Source organism: Ranitomeya imitator, chromosome 8 (assembly GCF_032444005.1).
Source record: "Ranitomeya imitator isolate aRanImi1 chromosome 8, aRanImi1.pri, whole genome shotgun sequence".
Classification (NCBI taxonomy): domain Eukaryota; kingdom Metazoa; phylum Chordata; class Amphibia; order Anura; family Dendrobatidae; genus Ranitomeya; species Ranitomeya imitator.
Genome location: NC_091289.1, coordinates 179,499,152 through 179,520,358, shown reverse-complemented (window position 1 = coordinate 179,520,358; position 21,207 = coordinate 179,499,152). Strand labels below are relative to the sequence as shown.

The following is a 21,207-nucleotide window of genomic DNA, read 5'->3' as shown; positions in this document are numbered from 1 at the left end:
GGGGACATTATGCCAGGATGGGGGACATTATATCAGGATGGGGATATTATGCCAGGATGGGAAGCATTATACCATTACGGGGACTTTATACCAGGATGGAGGACATTATACCAGAATGGGGGACATTATACCAGAATGAGGGACATTATACCAGGATGGGGACATTATACCAGAATGGGGGACATTATAATAATAATAATCTTTATTTAATAATAATCTTTATTTATATAGCGCCAACATATTCCGCAGCGCTTTACAGTTTAACAGTTTCAAACACAAAAGTCATAAGTAACAACGTTAACAATACAATAATTAAAGCAAAATAAGACGACCCTGCTCGTGAGAGCTTACAATCTACAATGAGGTGTGGGAGATACAAAGTACAAGTGTGTATTTACAATGATGTATTTACAATCATGGTCCAGCCATCTTCAGGGGTTGGGGAATAGATGGGGATAGTGAATAGGCTACACACAAACATAACATAACTTTGATTAGTGAACGTGATAGGCCGCTCTGAACAAATGTGTTTTGAGCGAGCGCCTAAAACTATGCAAATTATGGATGGTCCTAATATCTTGGGGTAGAGCATTCCAGAGGATTGGCGCAGCACGGGAGAAGTCTTGGAGTCGGGTGTGGGAGGCCCATTATACCAGAATGAGGGACATTATACCAGGATGGGGACATTATACCAGAATGGGGGACAATATACCAGAATGAGGGACATTATACCAGGAATTAGCCCATGATGGAGGATAAACATGTATGTTTTTATAGGATCTAGGATGCTACAAGGGCCCATACATCGGATGAACATGTAGGTGGGGGCCAAGGTCCAAATTTTGCAATGAGGCCCACTGGACTCTAGTTACACCACTGTCTGTGGCTTAGGAAAGATACATCATAATCATACTCTACAAAATGCTTTCTGCTGCATGAGCAATACATTGTAACTTGTAGGGTAAGCTAATAGTGATTCAATAGAAGATTTACTATAAATTTCCTTTTTTCATTCAAATCCTTGCTCATTTGGGGCTTAGGAGTCCAGTGGGCGGTCCTCATCAGCGATTGACGGTGATCTCTTTATGTACACTTACACAGGAAAGCCTCTCGTTCATTGACTAGGACCGCCCACTGGACTCCTAAGCCCAGGATGAGCAGGGATGTCAATGAATCAATGCAAGTTATATTGCATCTTCTCCAATAAACCCATATATCAATCTGCTGTGCTCTTCCTGTTCTATAACATGCTGCAGACAGCATGGGACAGGTTCACTGTAAGGTAATCCCTGTCCATATGCCTGGATATATAGATATTGGAGTGTGTATAGCACCTTGGTAGCTCCTCATACTGGTGTTTGAGATTTCTTTGTGTCGCTGTTGGATATTATTTTTGGCACGCTGTCTGAGAGGAAATGAAATCCTGACGGTTATTAGACACGACTGGTCTGACGTCGGATGATGGGAGTCTGACCTGCGTCTGCTGTTATCCTGAGATCCGTATCCCTGGTAAGACAGCGGACGCTCATTATGGGATCACACCTCGTACTCGTTAATCTTGTATAATATTAACAGCAGGTGATGGCTTGATACAAAGACAATGACTTGAGTATCATGAGAATATACTAATTGTTTAATTAACACATTTTTGAGGACCAGCATGGTCCCCGATAGCCTAATTTAAATATGTAATAAAGGATAAAAAATTTTGAATTAATAAATATAGAGATAATAAAGTATGATGCCAACAAAAGTGCCCCCCAAACACAGTATGATACCCCCCCAGTGAATTCCTCCATAGCACACTCCACACACATGGTATGATGACCCTACTGTACTCACCCCAGCAAAGTATGGTTACCCAAACAAAGTATGATTGCCCAACTGTGATGCCCACGCATGCCTCCATACAGTATAATAGACCCCGCATAGTCCTCCATACAGTATAATGGGCCTGCATAGTCCTCCATACAGTATAATTAACTCCACATAGTCCTCCTTACAGTATAATGGGCCCCGCATATCCCTCAATAAAGTATAATGGGCCCCACATAGCTCTTCATACAGTATAATGGCCACACATAGTCCTCCATACAGAATAATGTGCCTCACATAGTCCTCTATACAGTATAATGGGCCCCACATAGTCCTTCATACAGTATATTGGACCACACATAATCCTCCATACAGTATAATGGCCTCACATAGTCCTCCGTACAGTATAATGGGCCCCACATAGCCCTCCATACAGTGAAATAGGCCCACATAGTCCTCCATACAGTATAATGGGCCCCACATAGTCCTTCATACAGTATAATGGACCACACATAATCCTGCATACAGTATAATGGCCTCACATAGTCCTCTGTACAGTATAATGGGCCCCACATAGTCCTCTATACAGTATAATAGCTCCACATAGTCCTGCATGCAGTATAATGGCCCCACATAGTCCTCTATACAGTATAATGGCTCCACATAGTCCTCCATACAGTACAATGGGTCCCACATAGCCCTCCATACAGTGAAATAGGCCCACATAGTCCTCCATACAGTATAATGGGCCCCACATAGTCCTTCATACAGTATAATGGACCACACATAATCCTGCATACAGTATAATGGCCTCACATAGTCCTCTGTACAGCATAATGGGCCCCACATTGTCCTCTATACAGTATAATAGCTCCACATAGTCCTGCATGCAGTATAATGGCCCCACATAGTCCTCTATACAGTATAATGGCCCCACATAGTCCTCTATACAGTATAATGGGCCCCACATAGTCCTCCATACAGTATAATGGGCCCTGCATTACAAAAATAAAGAAATATTCATCTCTCCTCATTCCCCACTGCTCTGTTCTTGGCAGCGAGCGCTCTGAAGCTCTTCACTGGTTGGCACAGCGGGCATGAAATAGAGACATCATTGCGCCTGTTGCGCTGAGACATCAAACTCAGAAGAAGAATGGTGGGGGAGACGTCTTTCCTCTTCCATCATTGCTTTCAATCGTATCGGCATCCACTATGTGTAGTACAGAACCAGGCAGATTTGGACCCCTGGACAGCAGGGTGGCTGCAGATTTAAGACTTGAAAGATTGTATCGGCCATGATGAGCACCTCCCAGTATACAATGCATCAGATCCATGACTGCAGCTCCGGGCCCAGGTGAGGTTGGCCCTGGCATTCCGGCAGAAATAATTTGGCATCATTATGAAGATTCCCAAGAAGTTCTTGGGAATAAACACAGTTAGATCAGATAAGATTATTTGCAGTGACAAGTCGATCACAGCCTTCCCGCCCGCCAGTGGGTTGAGAATTCTGCCCCCTGGAAAGACAATGGCGACATTCTGCTCCTTGAAACCTCGATTTTCTCTCTTTTGTTGATCTTTTCAGTTCCTGAAATATTTCAGTGCTGACAATGGCAGCGGAGTCACACAATGGAGGCATTCATCCGAGCTAATGCCAAGCAAATCTACATGGGATCAGTGCTGAGCCGAGGCCGGACATCACGTTTCATCCCTAAATTACTTCTATAGTTAGAATCAATGGAAACGGTGCAACTACAATGGGTACAGGGGTTGTACTTGTCCCCGGACCATTGAGCCAATACGAGCCCAAAAGGTCCCTTTGGCCTATATAAGACTGATTCTATTAAAGACCGGTGATAGTTGGGGCGTTGATGGAGATTTTGCTTTGGGGCTTGTAGTTACACCAATGAATGGACACAAATATAGCCTCTTGTATATAATGGCAGCTCAGATAGGGGTAGTATTACTATGCCTAAATAATAATAATAATTAAATAAATAATAATGCCTAGAGCTATGGGAGGGCATGATATTATGACCAGGGTTAGGGGTCAAAGTGCAAAGGTTGCAATGGCATCTGGAGCCTGAAGGGGGCCTCATACGATGAGACTAAGGGCATAGTCAGATGGCTGTATAAATCGGGGCCAGATCATATCACAGTGCACGGACTGGCTGGCAGCTCTCCTCACCCAAGTGAGACAGCCAGGGGCATCACAACAATAGGGTCAGGGATTGCAATCATACCTGGGCCCTGGAACCTAGGGGGCCACTTTTCAACCTATATGAAAAAAGACTTGCAAAAATTGGGGTCCATGAGCTTCATGTTTTACGCCAAATATACAGTATTTTTATGCAGCTGTCGCGCTCGGGTCGGGAGAGCCGCCGGCCAGTCCGAGCATTGTGATCCGATCTCAGTCCGATTTATACGGCCATCTGACTGCGCCCTATAAGTGATGTCTCATGGGGCCCTATTGGCTACCAGTCATTGCTCGGATCCTTGGTAAGCTGGGTGACAATCCCTGTTGGCAGCCATTCCGGTTATCACCCAGTTTTCCATGGAACAGATATGATCTTTAGTAACCTCGCAGAAGATGCGACTCCAGGACTTATTTTTATCGTTATATCCTGATCCACAGACAATGAAAGCTAACAGGGAAATTATCTGCAGCTAATGATATAAAACAGGTTTTTCAGCTTTCCCAGAGACGCTCGTAAGAACAAGCCGCGACAGGTTGAGGATCTTCTCTAGAAAAGTCACAATATCGTAATATTTGTATGACGCAATGGAGGAAATAATGTGTGAATTCTCCTGCGGAGCAAGGCACGTACTGGAGGCCGCAGCAGCAAAGTGCCAAGTCATGCTGGCTGTGCAGGCCGAGAGCCATCAGGAGGGAGAGGATAGTGGGGGGCACTTCCCTGAGGAAGGAGAGGATAGTGGGGGGCACTTCCCTGAGGAAGGAGAGGATAGTGGGGGGCACTTCCCTGAGGAAGGAGAGGATAGTGGGGGGCACTTCCCTGAGGAAGGAATGGAGACGCTCTGCAGACACCATGACACTGCACAAGAGCTGACACTCACACAAAGACACAGAATGCAGCATATGTTCTGTCAATGAACTAGTAATGGAAATTCTCGGGTTTGTATGATTTTGAGGTCGGTCATTGGTATTTTCATGTTCTCCATCCTCTTACTGAGAGCAGAATGAATGGGAGTTGTGGAAACCATGAGCAATGCTGTATAAAGTGTCTTAAAGTTCTGACTCATCAAGGTTCCTTAAAGGGCCAGTAACCGTACATTGCTGGGGGTTGTAAGAGGAACGGCTGATATCAGTCACATGTATGGATGTAAATATGCCTGCAAGCTCTTAGCACTTGAGATTTGTGATATATATTGGGGGGATCGCGGGGGATCTACACTTCGTATTCATCTAATTAAAGAATATTACAGTCAGTCTCTCATCAAAATGAAATGGTTGATAATAGAAGGCAAACAATTTTCCATCTTCTCCATTCCGTCAGTCCGTGAAAATCAGACTGCACCCAGATGGCATCGGAGTGCAGTCCAATGGTTTCCACAAACTCATTGATTTGCATGGATGAGTGTGAGTGATCCGAATAGCCGATCAATCTAGGGCTTGCTGCCATTTTTTCCGGTTTCACACGTCCTGATATTTCCGGTACTGGAATAACTGGTACCAGAGATATTTGTGTACTTGTGTGTAATACTTGTGGCACACGTGTGCCGCCCGTTTACTGCATCAGTACCACGCTCACCAGTGCCAGGGAAGAAGACGTACTGTTAGCGCTGTTCCCCGGCACCGGGTGCTGAAGACGGCTCTCATCATTCTCAGCGCTCTGATGGTGCTCAGCGCTAGCAGGGGAGAATGATTAGCGCTATTTCCAACTGATACCAGCGACAGCAGGCTGTGGTTAATGGGACTATTACTCCCATCGGCCTGCACCTGCTGCCGCTAATAACAGTGAGAGCAGGCGGGGGCTGATGAGAGTATTTATCACTTGCTGCCTGCGATATAAATAATGAAAAATCCGGCGTGGGTTCCCCTGTATTTTCTATAACCAGCCAGGCAAAACTGACAGATGTCAGCTTCAGCTAGGCTGGTTATCAAGAATAGAGGGGTCCCCACACTGTGAGATTTGATCTGCGGTGAACTCACGGCGTGGGGTCCACCCTTTTTTGACAACCAGCCTTGCTAAAGCTGACAGCTGGGGCTGGTATTCTCAGGCTGGTAAGGGGCCATGAGTATTGAACCCCCCAGCCTAAAAACAGCAGCCCACAGCCGTTCCATAAAAGGCACGTCTATTGGATGTGCCAATTCTGGAGCTTCGCCCGGCTCTTCACACTTGCTCTGTAGCGGTGGCAAGTGGGGTTCATATTTGTGGGTTTGATGTCACCTTTGTATTGTCCGGTGACATCAAGCCCATGGATTAGTAATGGAGCGGTGTCTATCGGACACCTATCCATTACTAATCCTATTGTTATATAGTAAATAAAGACACAGCCAGAATGAAGTCCTTAATTAGAAATAAAACAAAACACAGTTTTCCATTTTTATTTTAAAATAACAAACACAATTATACTGACCTAACGCCCATTCCACTGAAACTCTCGTCTCCTGTAATAAAGCAAAAATAAAATAATATCTCCACCTATCCATTGTTCTGTCCCATGCCGTAATCCATGTCTGGGGATAAATAGTTTTCAACCTGGACCATGCCAAAATGCGACGGTCCAGGCTGAGAACCACTGGTGATTGAGCTGCTGCCAGCGCAGCATCAGTGACCAGTGGTGACATCATCGAGGTTACTGCCGGTCACTGAGGCTGCGTTCCCAGCAGGTCTGAACAGCGTTGACCTCAGCACTGTGGGAAAAAATCACTGAGTTCACCACAAATCAATTCTCATGGCGTGGGGACCCCTCTAATCTTGATAACCAGCATTGCTGAAGCTGACTGCTGAGGGTTGCAGCCTACAGCTGCCAGTTTTTGCTGGCTGGCTATAGAAAATACAGGGGAACCCACGCCGGATTTTTTTGGTGATGATACTCCCATCAGCAGCTCCAGCTCTCACTGTTATAAGCGGCAGCAGGAGTAGGCTGATGGGAGTAATAGTCCCATTAGCTCTCTTTATTACTTGAATACAACTGTCATCATTCTCCACTGCTCGCGCTGGCAGAGCAAGGGAGAAAAATGAGAGCCGTTTTCAGCATCTGGCGCCGGGGAACAGCACTAACTGTACCGCTGCTTCTCAGGCGCCACTGTGTGTCACACAGATGACATCCATGTGTGTTGTCGGCGTGCGGGGACGTTTTGCGACCCGTGCTGCTGGTAAAAATGGTCCGGGGAAACACACTGACATGTGCACAGACCATTCACTTCAATGGGTCTATGTTTGTCTGTGTCTCTGGTACGTGTGAAAGCTGTCAGCACACATACCTGGCACACTGATGTATGAAAGAGGCTTAACAGCATGTATGTATCACCCTTTTATGGTAATTAAATCCTTACCTTGCTTCTAGAATTTCATTCTGAAGTTTTAGGGAAATCCATTATTTAAATGTCATGCTAATGAGCTGCAAGTGCAGCGGGGCGGGCACTGCACTCACAGCTCTCCTGCACTCTCGCCCTTTTCCTCATCTGCCGGCTGCCTCCAGTTTTTGATTGACAGGTCACTCTTGCGTCAGAGACCGGCCTCCCCTGCACTTGCAGGTCGTTAGCATAACATTTAAACACTGAATTTCTCTAAAATGAAGTTCTACAAGCAAAGTAACTAGTTAATCAGCGTTAAATTGTAATTACACACATAGTGCTAGTTAGGGGTATAATATCCGGATGTCGGGCCCCTTTTAATCAGATTGATATCTAGTACGTGAGGCCCTATAGCTCCTTCCCCATATCCTATTTGGGCACTGCACCACGTTATATGGGCACTCTCGGAATGATATTACCTGGGCTTTTCATGATACAATGTGAGCGCGGTGGGAACGATTCATTCAGCATTGAAGTCAATATTTATCTGCCTGTTTGGGCTCTTACAGCTGCAGGGCCAAGTGGCAGCAGTCAGTGTCAACGAGAAATGCATAGGCAGCAAATATAATGTTATCTGTCTGGAAATATATTGTTAGGTCTCATCATGAATGTGGGGAAAAATGGTAAGGGGGATTCAAAGATGGTCACAAGAGTAATACATGGGATGTTCAGTACCCTAGACCACCAGGGATGTTAGCATTATCCCCTTCAGTACCCTAGACCACCAGGGGTGTTAGCATTATCCCCTTTCAGTACCCTAGACCACCAGGGATGTTAGCATTATCCCCTTCAGTACCCTAGACCACCAGGGATGTTAGCATTATCCCCTTCAGTACCCTAGACCACCAGGGATGTTAGCATTGTCCCCATCAGTACCATAGACCACCAGGGATGTTAGCATTGTCCCCATCAGTACCATAGACCACCAGGGATGTTAGCATTGTCCCCTTCAGTACCCTAGACCACCAGGGATGTTAGCATTGTCCCCATCAGTACCATAGACCACGAGGGATGTTAGCATTATCCCCTTCAGTACCCTAGACCACCAGGGATGTTAGCACTATCCCCTTCAGTACCCTAGACCACCAGGGATGTTAGCATTATCCCCTTCAGTACCCTAGACCAGGGGTCCCCAACTCCAGTCCTCAAGGCCCACCAACATGTCATGTTTTCAGGATTTCCTTAGTCTTGCCCAGGTAATAATTGCATCACCTGTGCAATGCAAAGGAAATCCTGAAAACATGACCTGTTGGTGGGCCTTGAGGACTGGAGTTGGGGACCTCTGCCCTAGACCACCAGGGATGTTAGTATTGTCCCCTTCAGTACCCTAGACCACCAGGGATGTTAGTATTGTCCCCTTCAGTACCATAGACCACCAGGGATGTTAGTATTGTCCCCTTCAGTACCCTAGACCACCAGGGATGTTAGTATTGTCCCCTTCAGTACCCTAGACCACCAGGGATGTTAGTATTGTCCCCTTCAGTACCCTAGACCACCAGGGATGTTAGTATTGTCCCCTTCAGTACCCTAGACCACCAGGGATGTTAGCATTATCCCCTTCAGTACAATAGACCACCAGGGATGTTAGCATTATCACCTTCAGTACAATAGACCACCAGGGATGTTAGCATTATCCCCATCAGTACAATAGACCAGCAGGCATGTTAGAAATTAACCTATTTATTATCCTAGATCTCCGAGGATCTTAGCATTAACTCTTTTACTACTGTAGACCACCAGGGAGGTTAGAATTATCCCCTTAATGGGATGTTTTTATTAATAATTACAATCTTAATTTATATAACGCTGGCATATTACGCCGCAATTAACACTTCATAGGAAACATGTACAAACACAACCAGACATTACATTGTATCCCTGATCATACACACAAGGCGTGGGGACACAAGAGCTGGCGATCCTTAAAGCCCCAAATCACCGGGATGTGAGCGTTATAGGCGAGGTCTAATGATGGCAATGAGGACAATGATGGCGATGAGGACAATGATGGCGATGAGGACAATGATGGCAATGAGGACAATGATGGCGATGAGGACAATGATGGCGATGAGGACAATGATGGCAATGAGGACAATGATGGCGATGAGGACAATGATGGCGATGAGGACAATGATGGCGATGAGGGCAATGAGGACAGCGGCCCCAGAGAAAGCAATCCGCAGGATTTATGTCTGTAATGTAAGGCACATGCAACCTCTGCCTGTACAGAGGGGAGAGATGGGGGTCCACACACTGGTCTGCCACAGGGGGCTTCAGTTGTTGCTGTCCATCCTGGGGAGAGATATTATACAGCTGGAAAAAAGGTGAGATGCTCTGCAATAAGAAGACCAGGGTGAAATAATCTGCAGAAGAAAAAGACTAAAATAGGCTGCAGAGGGAAGATGAGATGGTCTGCAACAAGAAGACAAGGGTGAAATAATCTGCAGAAGAAAAAAACTAACTAGGCTGCAGATGGAAGATAAGCTGGTCTGCAACAAGAAGACAAGGGTGAAATAATCTGCCGAGGAGAGAAGAGTAAATAGGCTGCAGATGGAAGATGAGATGTTCTGCACTAGAATGAGATGCTCTGCAGTAAGAACACAAGGGTGAGCTGCTCAGGAACAGGAGGAAGATGTGTTTTTTTATATTAGTTTTTATTGTAGGAGAGGCAGGGGAAGCCGAGATTGTTCATACTGGAGCCGGGAGGGAGAGATGCTCTGCAGAGGGGGCGGAGCCGCCCGGGGGGCGGGGCCAGGCATCAGCAGGATATAAGGAGCTCCCGCCGCTTCTCCTCCGCCTGCTGCACCGACCGAGCACCCGCACCGTAAGTGGCACACCGGGGTCCCCGGACCGCCAGGGCCGCAGAGCCGGGGATGGGGAGCACTTGTGTGGGGTGGGGGAGGTTTCCGTCCTTCATCTTGCGGCACGTGTCTGTGTCCTCCCCGGCTCATCCGTCTCCTCTTCCGCGCTCTGCGCCTTGTTTGCACCTGTCCTGGCGCAGAGAAGACGCAGCCTCCACACACACAGAGCCCATTGTCCGGGGCTGCGGCTTCAGCTCACATTCCTGCACTCCCCGCTCCTGCCTCCAGCCATAGGCCGGCACACGAGGGGTTAATGATGTCAGTCCACCATCATCATCATCATCCCCGGCCCCTCCCTACTGCTCCTGTGTGTGGTGACATCCGCATGAATGACTGATGTGATTTGTGGCTCAGCTTCCTCTAACTCTATAGTGTCCTGTATATAGGAGACGTGTGCCCTCACCCGCCCCGTATAGTGATATCTCCTGTATACTAGTGACCTGTCCTGTATCACTCGCCCCGTATACGGGGAGACGTGTGCCCCCACCCGCCTCGTATACGGGGAGACGTGTGCCCCCACCCGCCCCGTATACGGGGAGACGTGTGCCCTCACCCGCCCCACATACGGGGAGACGTGTGCCCTCACCCGCCCCACATACGGGGAGACGTGTGCCCTCACCCGCCCCACATACGGGGAGAGAGACGTGTGCCCCCACTCACCCCGTATACGGGGAGACGTGTGCCCTCACCCGCCCCGTATACGCGGAGACGTGTGCCCTCACCCGCCCCGTATACGGGGAGACGTGTGCCCTCACCCGCCCCGTATACGCGGAGACGTGTGCCCTCACCCGCCCCGTATACGGGGAGACGTGTGCCCTCACCCGCCCCGTATACGGGGAGACGTGTGCCCTCACCCGCCCCGTATACAGTGATATCTCCTGTATACTAGTGACCTGTCCTGTATACAGGGAGACGTGTGCCCTCACTCACCCCACATACAGGGAGACGTGTGCCCTCACCCACCCCGTATAGTGATATCTCCTGTATACTAGTGACCTGTCCTGTATACAGGGAGACGTGTGCCCTCACCCACCCCACATACAGGGAGACGTGTGCCCTCACCCACCCCACATACAGGGAGACGTGTGCCCTCACCCACCCCACATACAGGGAGACGTGTGCCCTCACCCACCCCACATACAGGGAGACGTGTGCCCTCACCCACCCCACATACAGGGAGACGTGTGCCCTCACCCACCCCACATACAGGGAGACGTGTGCCCTCACCCACCCCACATACAGGGAGACGTGTGCCCTCACCCACCCCACATACAGGGAGACGTGTGCCCTCACCCACCCCACATACAGGGAGACGTGTGCCCTCACCCACCCCACATACAGGGAGACGTGTGCCCTCACCCACCCCACATACAGGGAGACGTGTGCCCTCACCCACCCCACATACAGGGAGACGTGTGCCCTCACCCACCCCACATACAGGGAGACGTGTGCCCTCACCCACCCCACATACAGGGAGACGTGTGCCCTCACCCACCCCACATACAGGGAGACGTGTGCCCTCACCCACCCCACATACAGGGAGACGTGTGCCCTCACCCACCCCACATACAGGGAGACGTGTGCCCTCACCCACCCCACATACAGGGAGACGTGTGCCCTCACCCACCCCACATACAGGGAGACGTGTGCCCTCACCCACCCCACATACAGGGAGACGTGTGCCCTCACCCACCCCACATACAGGGAGACGTGTGCCCTCACCCACCCCACATACAGGGAGACGTGTGCCCTCACCCACCCCACATACAGGGAGACGTGTGCCCTCACCCACCCCACATACAGGGAGACGTGTGCCCTCACCCACCCCACATACAGGGAGACGTGTGCCCTCACCCACCCCACATACAGGGAGACGTGTGCCCTCACCCACCCCACATACAGGGAGACGTGTGCCCTCACCCACCCCACATACAGGGAGACGTGTGCCCTCACCCACCCCACATACAGGGAGACGTGTGCCCTCACCCACCCCACATACAGGGAGACGTGTGCCCTCACCCACCCCACATACAGGGAGACGTGTGCCCTCACCCACCCCACATACAGGGAGACGTGTGCCCTCACCCACCCCACATACAGGGAGACGTGTGCCCTCACCCACCCCACATACAGGGAGACGTGTGCCCTCACCCACCCCACATACAGGGAGACGTGTGCCCTCACCCACCCCACATACAGGGAGACGTGTGCCCTCACCCACCCCACATACAGGGAGACGTGTGCCCTCACCCACCCCACATACAGGGAGACGTGTGCCCTCACCCACCCCGTACACAGGGAGACGTGTGCCCTCACCCACCCCGTACACAGTGATGATGTGTGTGTGTGTATATATATATATTCCCTCTATGTACTAACCCATATAGTCACAGGTCTCCCCCTATAGTGTACACTAATGATCTGTCCTGTGCCCCTCACTTTAAATAGTCAAGTCTCCATTTATACTAGTGACCTGCCCTGTATGGAGACCCTCATACTAGATACCTATATACAGGAAGGGCTGGTGTGGCCCTTGTCCTATAAAGGCACAGATGATTGGCCTCGAGGAGACCAAAACATCCAACACCGCGGAGACACCATCACGTGTTTCTCAACGCAAGCAGTGAATAGCCAGGTCTTTCACCGGGAAGGAACAACCACGGGAAGGGCAGCATCCTATGAAGGAAAGCCACCTATGCCAAGCATGGTATCCATCCACAGACAGCTGTTTCAGGGTTTTTGCCCCTCATCAGTGTGGAGTAGGAATCTGGCTATTAGGAGCAGTGCCTAGTAAAAAGGCTATAAAGGCCCTTGTCCTATAGTCACATGCCCACTGTATATTACTGACCTGTGTCTATAGGGAATGCGATATATACTCTCATGTGCCTCTATGTACTACAGTCACACGTTTCCTACATGCCACCATCTCGTCTATAGTAGTGAGTCTTGTGTATACCAGTCACCTGTCCTGTATACTGTCTCCCTCCTCTCCTGTATATAATGTGGATTAGTTACATTACTGTTTATATACCATCTCTGGATACTATGATACCTGCCACCTGTTATGAAGCTGCGGCTCCCTGTATGTTACTGTCAGAGCATGCTGGGAGTTATAGTGTCTGCAGAACCTCCTGTAAGCTCAGAGGCAAGTTTCTTGCCCAAAAGAATCTGCAGCCGGAAATTTGCCCTATAAACCTAATCTTCAGATAAGAGACTTCCAAACGGGTGAGGTCATTGTCAGTCTACACCCCCAGTGCGGATGTATAATTACTATATCACATTCCATGATTCACAAACTGTGGGGGAGGGGAGGCAGACTGCACCTTACTGCTCCGCATGTTGTGTGCCGGTATAATGAGTATCCGGGGGCCCCAGGGTGCTGCTCTGGGACGGGGCCCGCTCCATCCACTGATAACGCTGCTACTTCTGGCTCTACACAGATACTTGGTTCCAGTGATGCTGATGACACTGAATTTGGCAGGAAACTGGGATTGAGGAATTCCCTTCACTGTCTGCAGCGAGGTCACTGGAGAGTTCAGTTACATTGTATCTAATACTGTTTATAAACACCGCGGCTGTGACATTGTATCAGGATGTATGTTTATATAGTATTGTCTATAGGTTCCGTGATAGTGTTACATTGTATCAGGATGTGTGTTTATATAGTATTGTCTATAGGTTCCGTGATAGTGTTACATTGTATCAGGATGTGTGTTTATATAGTATTGTCTATAGGTTCCGTGATGTGTATAGTTCGGTGTTACATTGTATCCATGTGTAGTATTACCAGCCATGTGTGTGGGATTATGGCCAGATCTCGGCTGTATCTGGATTATCTTCCTACTCGTCACCTTTTGACTATTGGTAACTGAATATGAAGTGACTGTAACACTGATTCCTGGAGAGGAGGATTATAGGTTTACAAGACTTTGATTCTTGGGCTGTTTTCAGTTTACATTGTGACTGGGGGAGATTAGTGAGATTTTCTCCCTGGGGGTAAATGCAGTTTACCTACTGGCAATCATTTTACATAATGCTACTTGGTGAAACGTTTTCCAACTGTTCATTGTTCACCTCTGCTTGCTGTCAGGGAATGGAAATACTTCTTAACATCAAGGCAAACTTCTTCTGATCAGTAAAACAGAAACTGATACTAACTTTAAAAAATAAATAAATTAAAAATGAAAAATCCTAGAAAGATTTGAACTTGGTTGTATAAGCCTGATCAATCCATCCTTGGCTACATCGCTGCTGTACGGTTCATTGTAGAGACGTCTGATCCTAGATCTTAGCATGTCTGTAATTCCCTTAGACTTTATCAGGGCGATCAGTGGCAGGTCAGGCCTTCTATCTGCTTCATGATCAGTTGGGTATTTATGACTTATTCTATGGATATTGATAAATCTGTATGGTTTGCACACCCCTATAGGATTTTACACGACAGATCTCCAATACTTCTAGCATCTGTGATCAGGACCACGGCGCCCATGATTTTGATTCACCGCCATTAAGCAGATAATGAGGAAGTGAAACACGAAGTTGCAGAACATCTTGGTAGAAGTTACTTAACATTTAAAGGGGGTTTCTACTTTTATCATCTTTGTGCTTTTCCACTTCTCACTTGCGTCCACATGACCCCATTTACTGGGATGTCCAGGCTCGGGGGGGGGGGGGGGGGGGGGGTGTCAGGTTTTGTGTTCGCCCCTTGGAATCAAGAATGCCAATATTAATGCTTAGAATATGTAAAGGCGGAAGACGTGAACCTTGACCGTAAGTTTAAGTTAATAAATGACTTCCTATGCGGCATGAAATGCATAGACTGCAATTACCGCCAGCGCTGACGCTTCACATTTCGATGCTGCAAGGTTCCAACGTAACATTGGTTCTTGGAGACATCACGACTCCTGTCCCACAATCGGTATCAAACGGGTAGACCGCGGTTTTGTGAAAAATAATCAATTCTCAAAATGCTGAGAAAATATTTGCGCCATGACTTTCCATACCTTTCCCAGAATCTTCTCTTGCCTGTGATTTATAGAGGGGCCTCTCTGGAGCTTCTATGGGGGCAACACAACGGGAACATGGATTAGAGAATAAGAGGGTCCTGGGAAAGGGACTGTGTACAAACTTACAAGAGGGGTCTACATCATAGCGGACAGCTGTGTACTGTCTACAGCCAGACACTATGCATTTTCCAATAGTGACATGGAGATTGTTTCTACAACTTGTTGAGCGTTGCTGGAGATGGAATTTATACAGTAAGGGGGGGCACATATACATGGACCATAAAGCACTCGCCCTCTGCAGAGTGAATATGTCCAGTACAAAAGACCAATAATGAAAGGTCCGCACATCCCTGACTGCCGGAGAATCCTGTTTAATAAACAATCTGTTGCTCTGGTTATAACTGCCATTCATTTATGTTGGCGGGCGCTGTGCCTTTTAAATGCTCCCCCCCCAAGATCTGGTTTCCAGTGATAATTTAGGGAATAATGAATGATCTCTTCTGTGTCCAGGATGGAGCACCGCTTTACATCTTGCAACTCCAGATCCTGAAACTTCAGCCGCTTCCTCATTCTCATCCTTGGGTTGCATGTTCCCTATTAATTTAGCAGAATTGCATTTTAATGAAGATTATTTGAGCGCTGATTCAACTATAGAGTGAATTGAATTATGTAATTTATTTATTTTTCTTCCTAGATTAAGTCATCATGTCTGCCGGAAACGCTAAGATTGGTAAACTCGCTCCTGACTTCAAAGCAAAAGCTGTGATGCCCGATGGACAATTCAAAGAGCTGAAGCTCTCGGATTACAGAGGTGTGTGGATTACAAAGGGTTAATGCAGTAAATGGGCAGCGACTGGTGGAAATGGATTTGTCCCTGACATGGCTCCTTCCCTTAGTACATATAATAATCTTTATTTTTATATAGCGCTAACATATTACGCAGCGCTTTACAGTTTGCACACATTTTCATCCCTGTCCCCGTTGGGGCTCACAATCTAGGTTCCCTATCAGTATGTCTTATATGGCTGTGATGGTTCCCATAGATTAGTAGAGGCTGGACCCAATTTGGGGACCTGCCTCATCCTAATGATTACCCTCCTATAACGAGGGGCATAGTATATAAAGTAGAGTTTGTTCATCCTGCTCAGACAACCTGAGCTCAAATCTAATGGTGCACAGGAGTTGTCTGTCCCCTTCCCCCATACACAAGCCAAAGATAACCATCAGGGTGAATTTACCAGTTATTCCAGTACATAGGAGTGAGGGGGAAATGCACACAGATCCTGTTTAGCTATTTTTTTTTTTTTTTTTTTTCACCTGTACTGCAGGTCTGGGGGGTGCAGTAGGTGCTGGCCTTGACCGGTGCATACACGTGGCATCTTGTCCCCTATATCGATGGGGACACAGAGCCAGTCATGTTCCCAATTTCCAGATCTGGCTGCCCCGAGTGTCACACTGCCGGTCTGATCTTAACCTTACAAGTTTCCCAAAGAGTGCAGAGCTGTGTATATTGCAGATGGCGCCACGTTAGTGGGCAGAGGTAATCTTAAGTTGTCTTCCATCTGTAGGAAAGTATGTCGTGTTCTTCTTCTACCCCTTGGACTTCACATTCGTCTGCCCCACGGAGATCATCGCTTTCAGTGACCGTGTGGAGGATTTTAAGAAGTTAAACTGTGAGGTCATCGCTGCGTCGGTGGACTCTCACTTCTGCCACTTGGCCTGGTAAGTTGAATGGTGAAGGGTCATGTCTGAGTTCTGGATGTCTTGAGATGATGCTGAAGTCTGTGCTCTAACCCGTACAGGGCTTGTGTCACTCTTCTGCAAGTAACAGGCTACTCCTGGAAGTTATCCACGGAGCACGAGCCTCTACTTTCTCCAACAGACCCAATGAATGGGGCAGAACCTAAATGTGCAGACCTGTTCCGTTCAGGACTGGTCCGCACTGCCTGTTCTTGGCGTTCCAGAAAACCTTTATTAAAGGGACTGTCACCTGAATTTGGCGGGACTGGTTTTGGGTCATATGGGCGGAGTTTTCAGGTGTTTGATTCACCCTTTCCTTACCCGCTGGCTGCATGCTGGCTGCAATATTGGATTGAAGTTCATTCTCTGTCCTCCATAGTACACGCCTGCGCAAAACAATCTTGCCTTGTGCAGGCGTGTACTATGGAGGACAGAGAATGAACTTCAATCCAATATTGCAGCCAGCGGGTAAGGAAAGGGTGAATCAAACACCTGAAAACTCCGCCCATATGACCCAAAACCAGTCCCTCCAAATTCAGGTGACAGGTTCCCTTTAAGATTGCTGGGATACCCAGCGATCATCCCAGCAATCAGTTAGTTGGCTCCTATCCTTAAGATTAGGGGTAACTTGTGATTTTGGGAATGACCCTCTGGTTTGCAGCTTTCCAGCACTGTCTTGTATTTTCTTAAGGCCATGTGCTTGCTGTCAGTAAAGGTTATATTGTTTTGTCCACACTGAAGATTTTCTGCACACAGCTGACGACTTGTTACAGTGTGCAGGTCCACTTGTGGCTTCACCGATTGGTCACTTCACATCTCTTCTTGTAACATTTATTTTCAGACCTTTTCATTTCAAGTTTCATAAACTCTAAAACTTTTTCTTAACTTTTGCTACTCAGGACCAACAGTTCCCGGAAGGATGGCGGTTTGGGCCCCATGAACATCCCCCTGGTAGCCGACACTCTGCGCACAATCTCTACAGACTACGGTGTTCTCAAGGAAGACGAGGGCATTGCCTATAGGTAAGAAGAACGTCAGGTGACGCTGTTCTGCAGCAGCTGTGCCTCTGGGGTCTAGTTCTGGTAGTCAGGCCTGCGGTAACCTCTGAAGGTGTTTGATACCAGGTGCTCTTCTGAGAGGAGTTAAAATAAGGTGGTACCACTACTCCATGTCTTGTGTAACCCTCTCCTTGCTGTTCTCTGGTCCAGAGGCCTCTTCATAATTGATGATAAGGGAATCCTGCGTCAGATCACCATTAACGATCTGCCCGTCGGCCGCGACGTAGACGAGACCCTACGGCTGGTTCAGGCCTTCCAGCACACAGACAAGTATGGAGAAGGTGAGTGGACCGTGCCTGTCGAACAGCGGACTGGGTGGGTGCTACATATAAATCCGCCACAGATACAGGCAGAGGGACCCCCAGACTTAGCTGGGACCCTCCCACCCATAATTGGCTGCATGTTTGCAGTGATTTCTATGGGGATACTGTGGAACGTACTTTAGTCTTTATTTGCATGCCTCTGGGTGAGGATGGGTGTGACCGGCGCACAGTACCGATCTCCTTAGAATAAAGCCTGTACCTCCTTAGAATAAAGCCTGTACCTCCAGAAACTCTTTAATCTTCCAGCTCTGGCGGTGTGTGAAGTACCGGACAGACAGTCTGATAGGGTAACGGCCACTAACTAAAAATGGACCATAAATCTAAAATAATGATCAATCTCTCTGACCGTCCCAGTCCATGGAATGGAAACACTTATCACTTTGAGACATCCTTTAACAATTTGTTTGCTGTGGGTGAATAAATCCAGCTGTCTGCCATTGTGCTCAGTCTAGAGTGATACATTGGAGGCAAATGAGGATATTTAGCTCTGAGCACCAAAAAATAATTCTTAATCACTAACCGCAAATGGGGAAGAATTAAGAAAGTTGTAAAAACATTTATTGACTTAAAAAAAAAAAAATCCCATATGCTTCATTCACACGCAATGACCATGTGCCACTGGTCTGCAAGGAACAAGTAAATCACTCAGGTCTTCCAAGAGAAACTGCTATTTCCTATGCAAGATTATCATTATGGCCGCACATGTCTGCAGGCGAATCAGGAATTGTGCTGGGAGTAAAAATCTGCTGCATGTGAATATGGCCCCCAAAAAAGATCTGTCTCCTGATGGAAGCATTGGGTCTATTATACTAAATAAGTAACTAAAGCTCTGCAGAGGGGCTCATGTGGGGGAGAATCTGGCTGGGTCCCATCCATAGAGCAGCCTGTATTAGACGGTCAGGGCATCTTCAGATGTTCCTGGCACCTTGGCATTTCTTTAGCTGCAGCCTCTGGAGGCCTGGGACGGTCAGAAATAAGAAATTGTTCACTACTAAAATGCTGAAGGTCACCAAATTAAGAGAACCTATACTTTCTGGAGACTGGTACCATTGTTTGTATCTCCTGGCAGTTGTGACATTATATCTCATGGGTGCTGAGGGGCTACAGCAATGCCAGGAGATGCATTGTGGGGTCTTTAGCATATAAGAAGGGGGTGGTTCAGTATTGGGCATCCCCTTATAACTATGTAGCTGCATGCATACCTCCAGCAGAGGGAACAGTGGCCATTTGTGGGGCGGTACTAAACCCAACCTGATCTGGAGCCATGAAGATAAAATTGGGGTATGGCCCCCATACCCGACACTTGTAACAGATGCTGTAAATGTCCCATAATTTAGTACACGTCCCTGGTAATTAATCTGTGTGACATATGGCCGCCCAGTCCTGTTCAACATACTATTCAATAACTGTTTAATTTCCTTTTAAAATGATACAGATCTCCGCTTGCTGTCAGTGAACAGATCACTGCTTCTAGTCCAAGGCTAAATGCCGCATCCTGACCACCTTGCATCTGATGGTTTGTTTCATTCTGTCCAGTTTCTATATGATGCTGTGAGCCCCGTGCTACAGCGGCCAGAATGCTTCTTGTCCGGATTCTTTTTGGGTTATATCCATCCAAGATGTAAACTGGGCATAAAGGAAATCCACAAATTACATCCAGATTGGGAACAAGTGAAAACTCCACTAAACGGAGCTCATTTCATGACAGCAAGCGGAGATCTTAAAGCCGCTCTCCTCCTCCCATCAAATTATTCTCCATATATTGCCATAATCATATTATACAGCTGTGTACTTTGGTTAGGTGCACACTGTCGGTAAATTCTGCATACTTGGCAGCGTTTCAAGAAATCCCATGCAAACTATGCATCCAGAGACACCTGCAGAGACTGACATGCAGCGCGTCTCTCCAGACCGCAGCATGTCTATTTATCTTGAAGAGACGCGAGCCTCCAAGAGAAATTTCACCTGTACGATGTATTGGATGCAGTGAATCTGCCCGTTTCAATGAACACATGCAGAATCTCCTGCGTTCAATAGACGGCAGCGCTTGGGACGCAGTGGACATGTGCTGTATCCAAAGTGCTGCCAATTACTGAACGTCTGCACATACCCTTACAATTGCTAATTTTTTGCCTTGCTACCCAGCTAACTCTTTTTTTTTTTTTTTTTTCTTTCCATTTGGTCTGCCATCATTGACTAGCTGAATCATTCTAAGCTCTATCTAGGAACAGGAGGTCAATTTTCTCTGCACAAGTCATGAGTCACTGCAAAAGTTCCTGGCAGCGGGAGAAGGGAGCAGCTGGGTGAGGAGTTGAAACAGGAGAATGTTAAATGCAGGGACAAGAGACTTCCTGTTTCTACACAGAGCAGAGAAAAGGGGTAGAAAGGCAAAATGAGCAATTGTAAGTACAAAGTGCTGTATGATATGATGGCTGCAATATATTAAGAGGATACAAACTTTGATGGGAAGAGTGCTTTAAATGATCAGGAAGTGACCATTTAAAGTTGCAGTAGCTTTGCTGAATCTTGTATCGTGACTCCCCTGATGTAACCTCTTACACTAAGTTTTTTTTTTTTTTCTTTTTTGCAGTCTGCCCAGCCGGATGGAAGCCCGGAAGCGACACCATCAAGCCTGACGTCAAGAAGAGCAAGGAGTATTTCTCCAAGCAGAAGTAAAGGCAGGAGGTGCTGCCCGTCGTAGTTGGGGCCTTGTCTCCATATCAAATGTTTAATGTATTTTAGGATCCTTTTCTAATGTAGAGCAGAGTGCCCGTCTGCAGGGTGGCATTACGTCTGTGTTGTAACATTCCTTGTCACTGACTGGCAACTATTGTAAAGACAAATTAAAGTTTCTCTTGGGAATGA

General features: G+C 47.5%; 1 protein-coding gene across 2 annotated transcripts; it reads left to right on the top strand.

Annotated features, from left to right (window-relative positions):
• Window positions 1–10,084: 10,084 nt before the first annotated feature.
• Window positions 10,085–21,207, top strand: PRDX1 (peroxiredoxin 1). 2 transcript variants are annotated; one of them, XM_069738016.1, is made up of 6 exons: window positions 10,085–10,178; window positions 15,916–16,032; window positions 16,790–16,943; window positions 17,861–17,983; window positions 18,170–18,300; window positions 20,933–21,207. In XM_069738016.1, the coding sequence occupies exons 2-6, from the start codon at window positions 15,927–15,929 to the stop codon at window positions 21,016–21,018; spliced, it is 600 nt and encodes a 199-aa protein (XP_069594117.1). In that variant the 5' UTR covers window positions 10,085–10,178; window positions 15,916–15,926; the 3' UTR covers window positions 21,019–21,207. The 2 variants fall into 2 exon arrangements, with proteins under 2 accessions (XP_069594117.1, XP_069594118.1); XM_069738017.1 differs by lacking the exon at window positions 10,085–10,178 and adding an exon at window positions 13,567–13,737.

Coding starts and splice junctions, on each gene's coding strand:
- PRDX1 (XM_069738016.1), top strand. CDS start 15,927: ATGTCTGCCGGAAACGCTAAGATTGGTAAACTCGCTCCTGACTTCAAA. Junction 16,944..17,860: donor CACTTCTGCCACTTGGCCTG/GTAAGTTGAATG, acceptor TTTGCTACTCAG/GACCAACAGTTCCCGGAAGG. Junction 18,301..20,932: donor CACAGACAAGTATGGAGAAG/GTGAGTGGACCG, acceptor TCTTTTTTGCAG/TCTGCCCAGCCGGATGGAAG.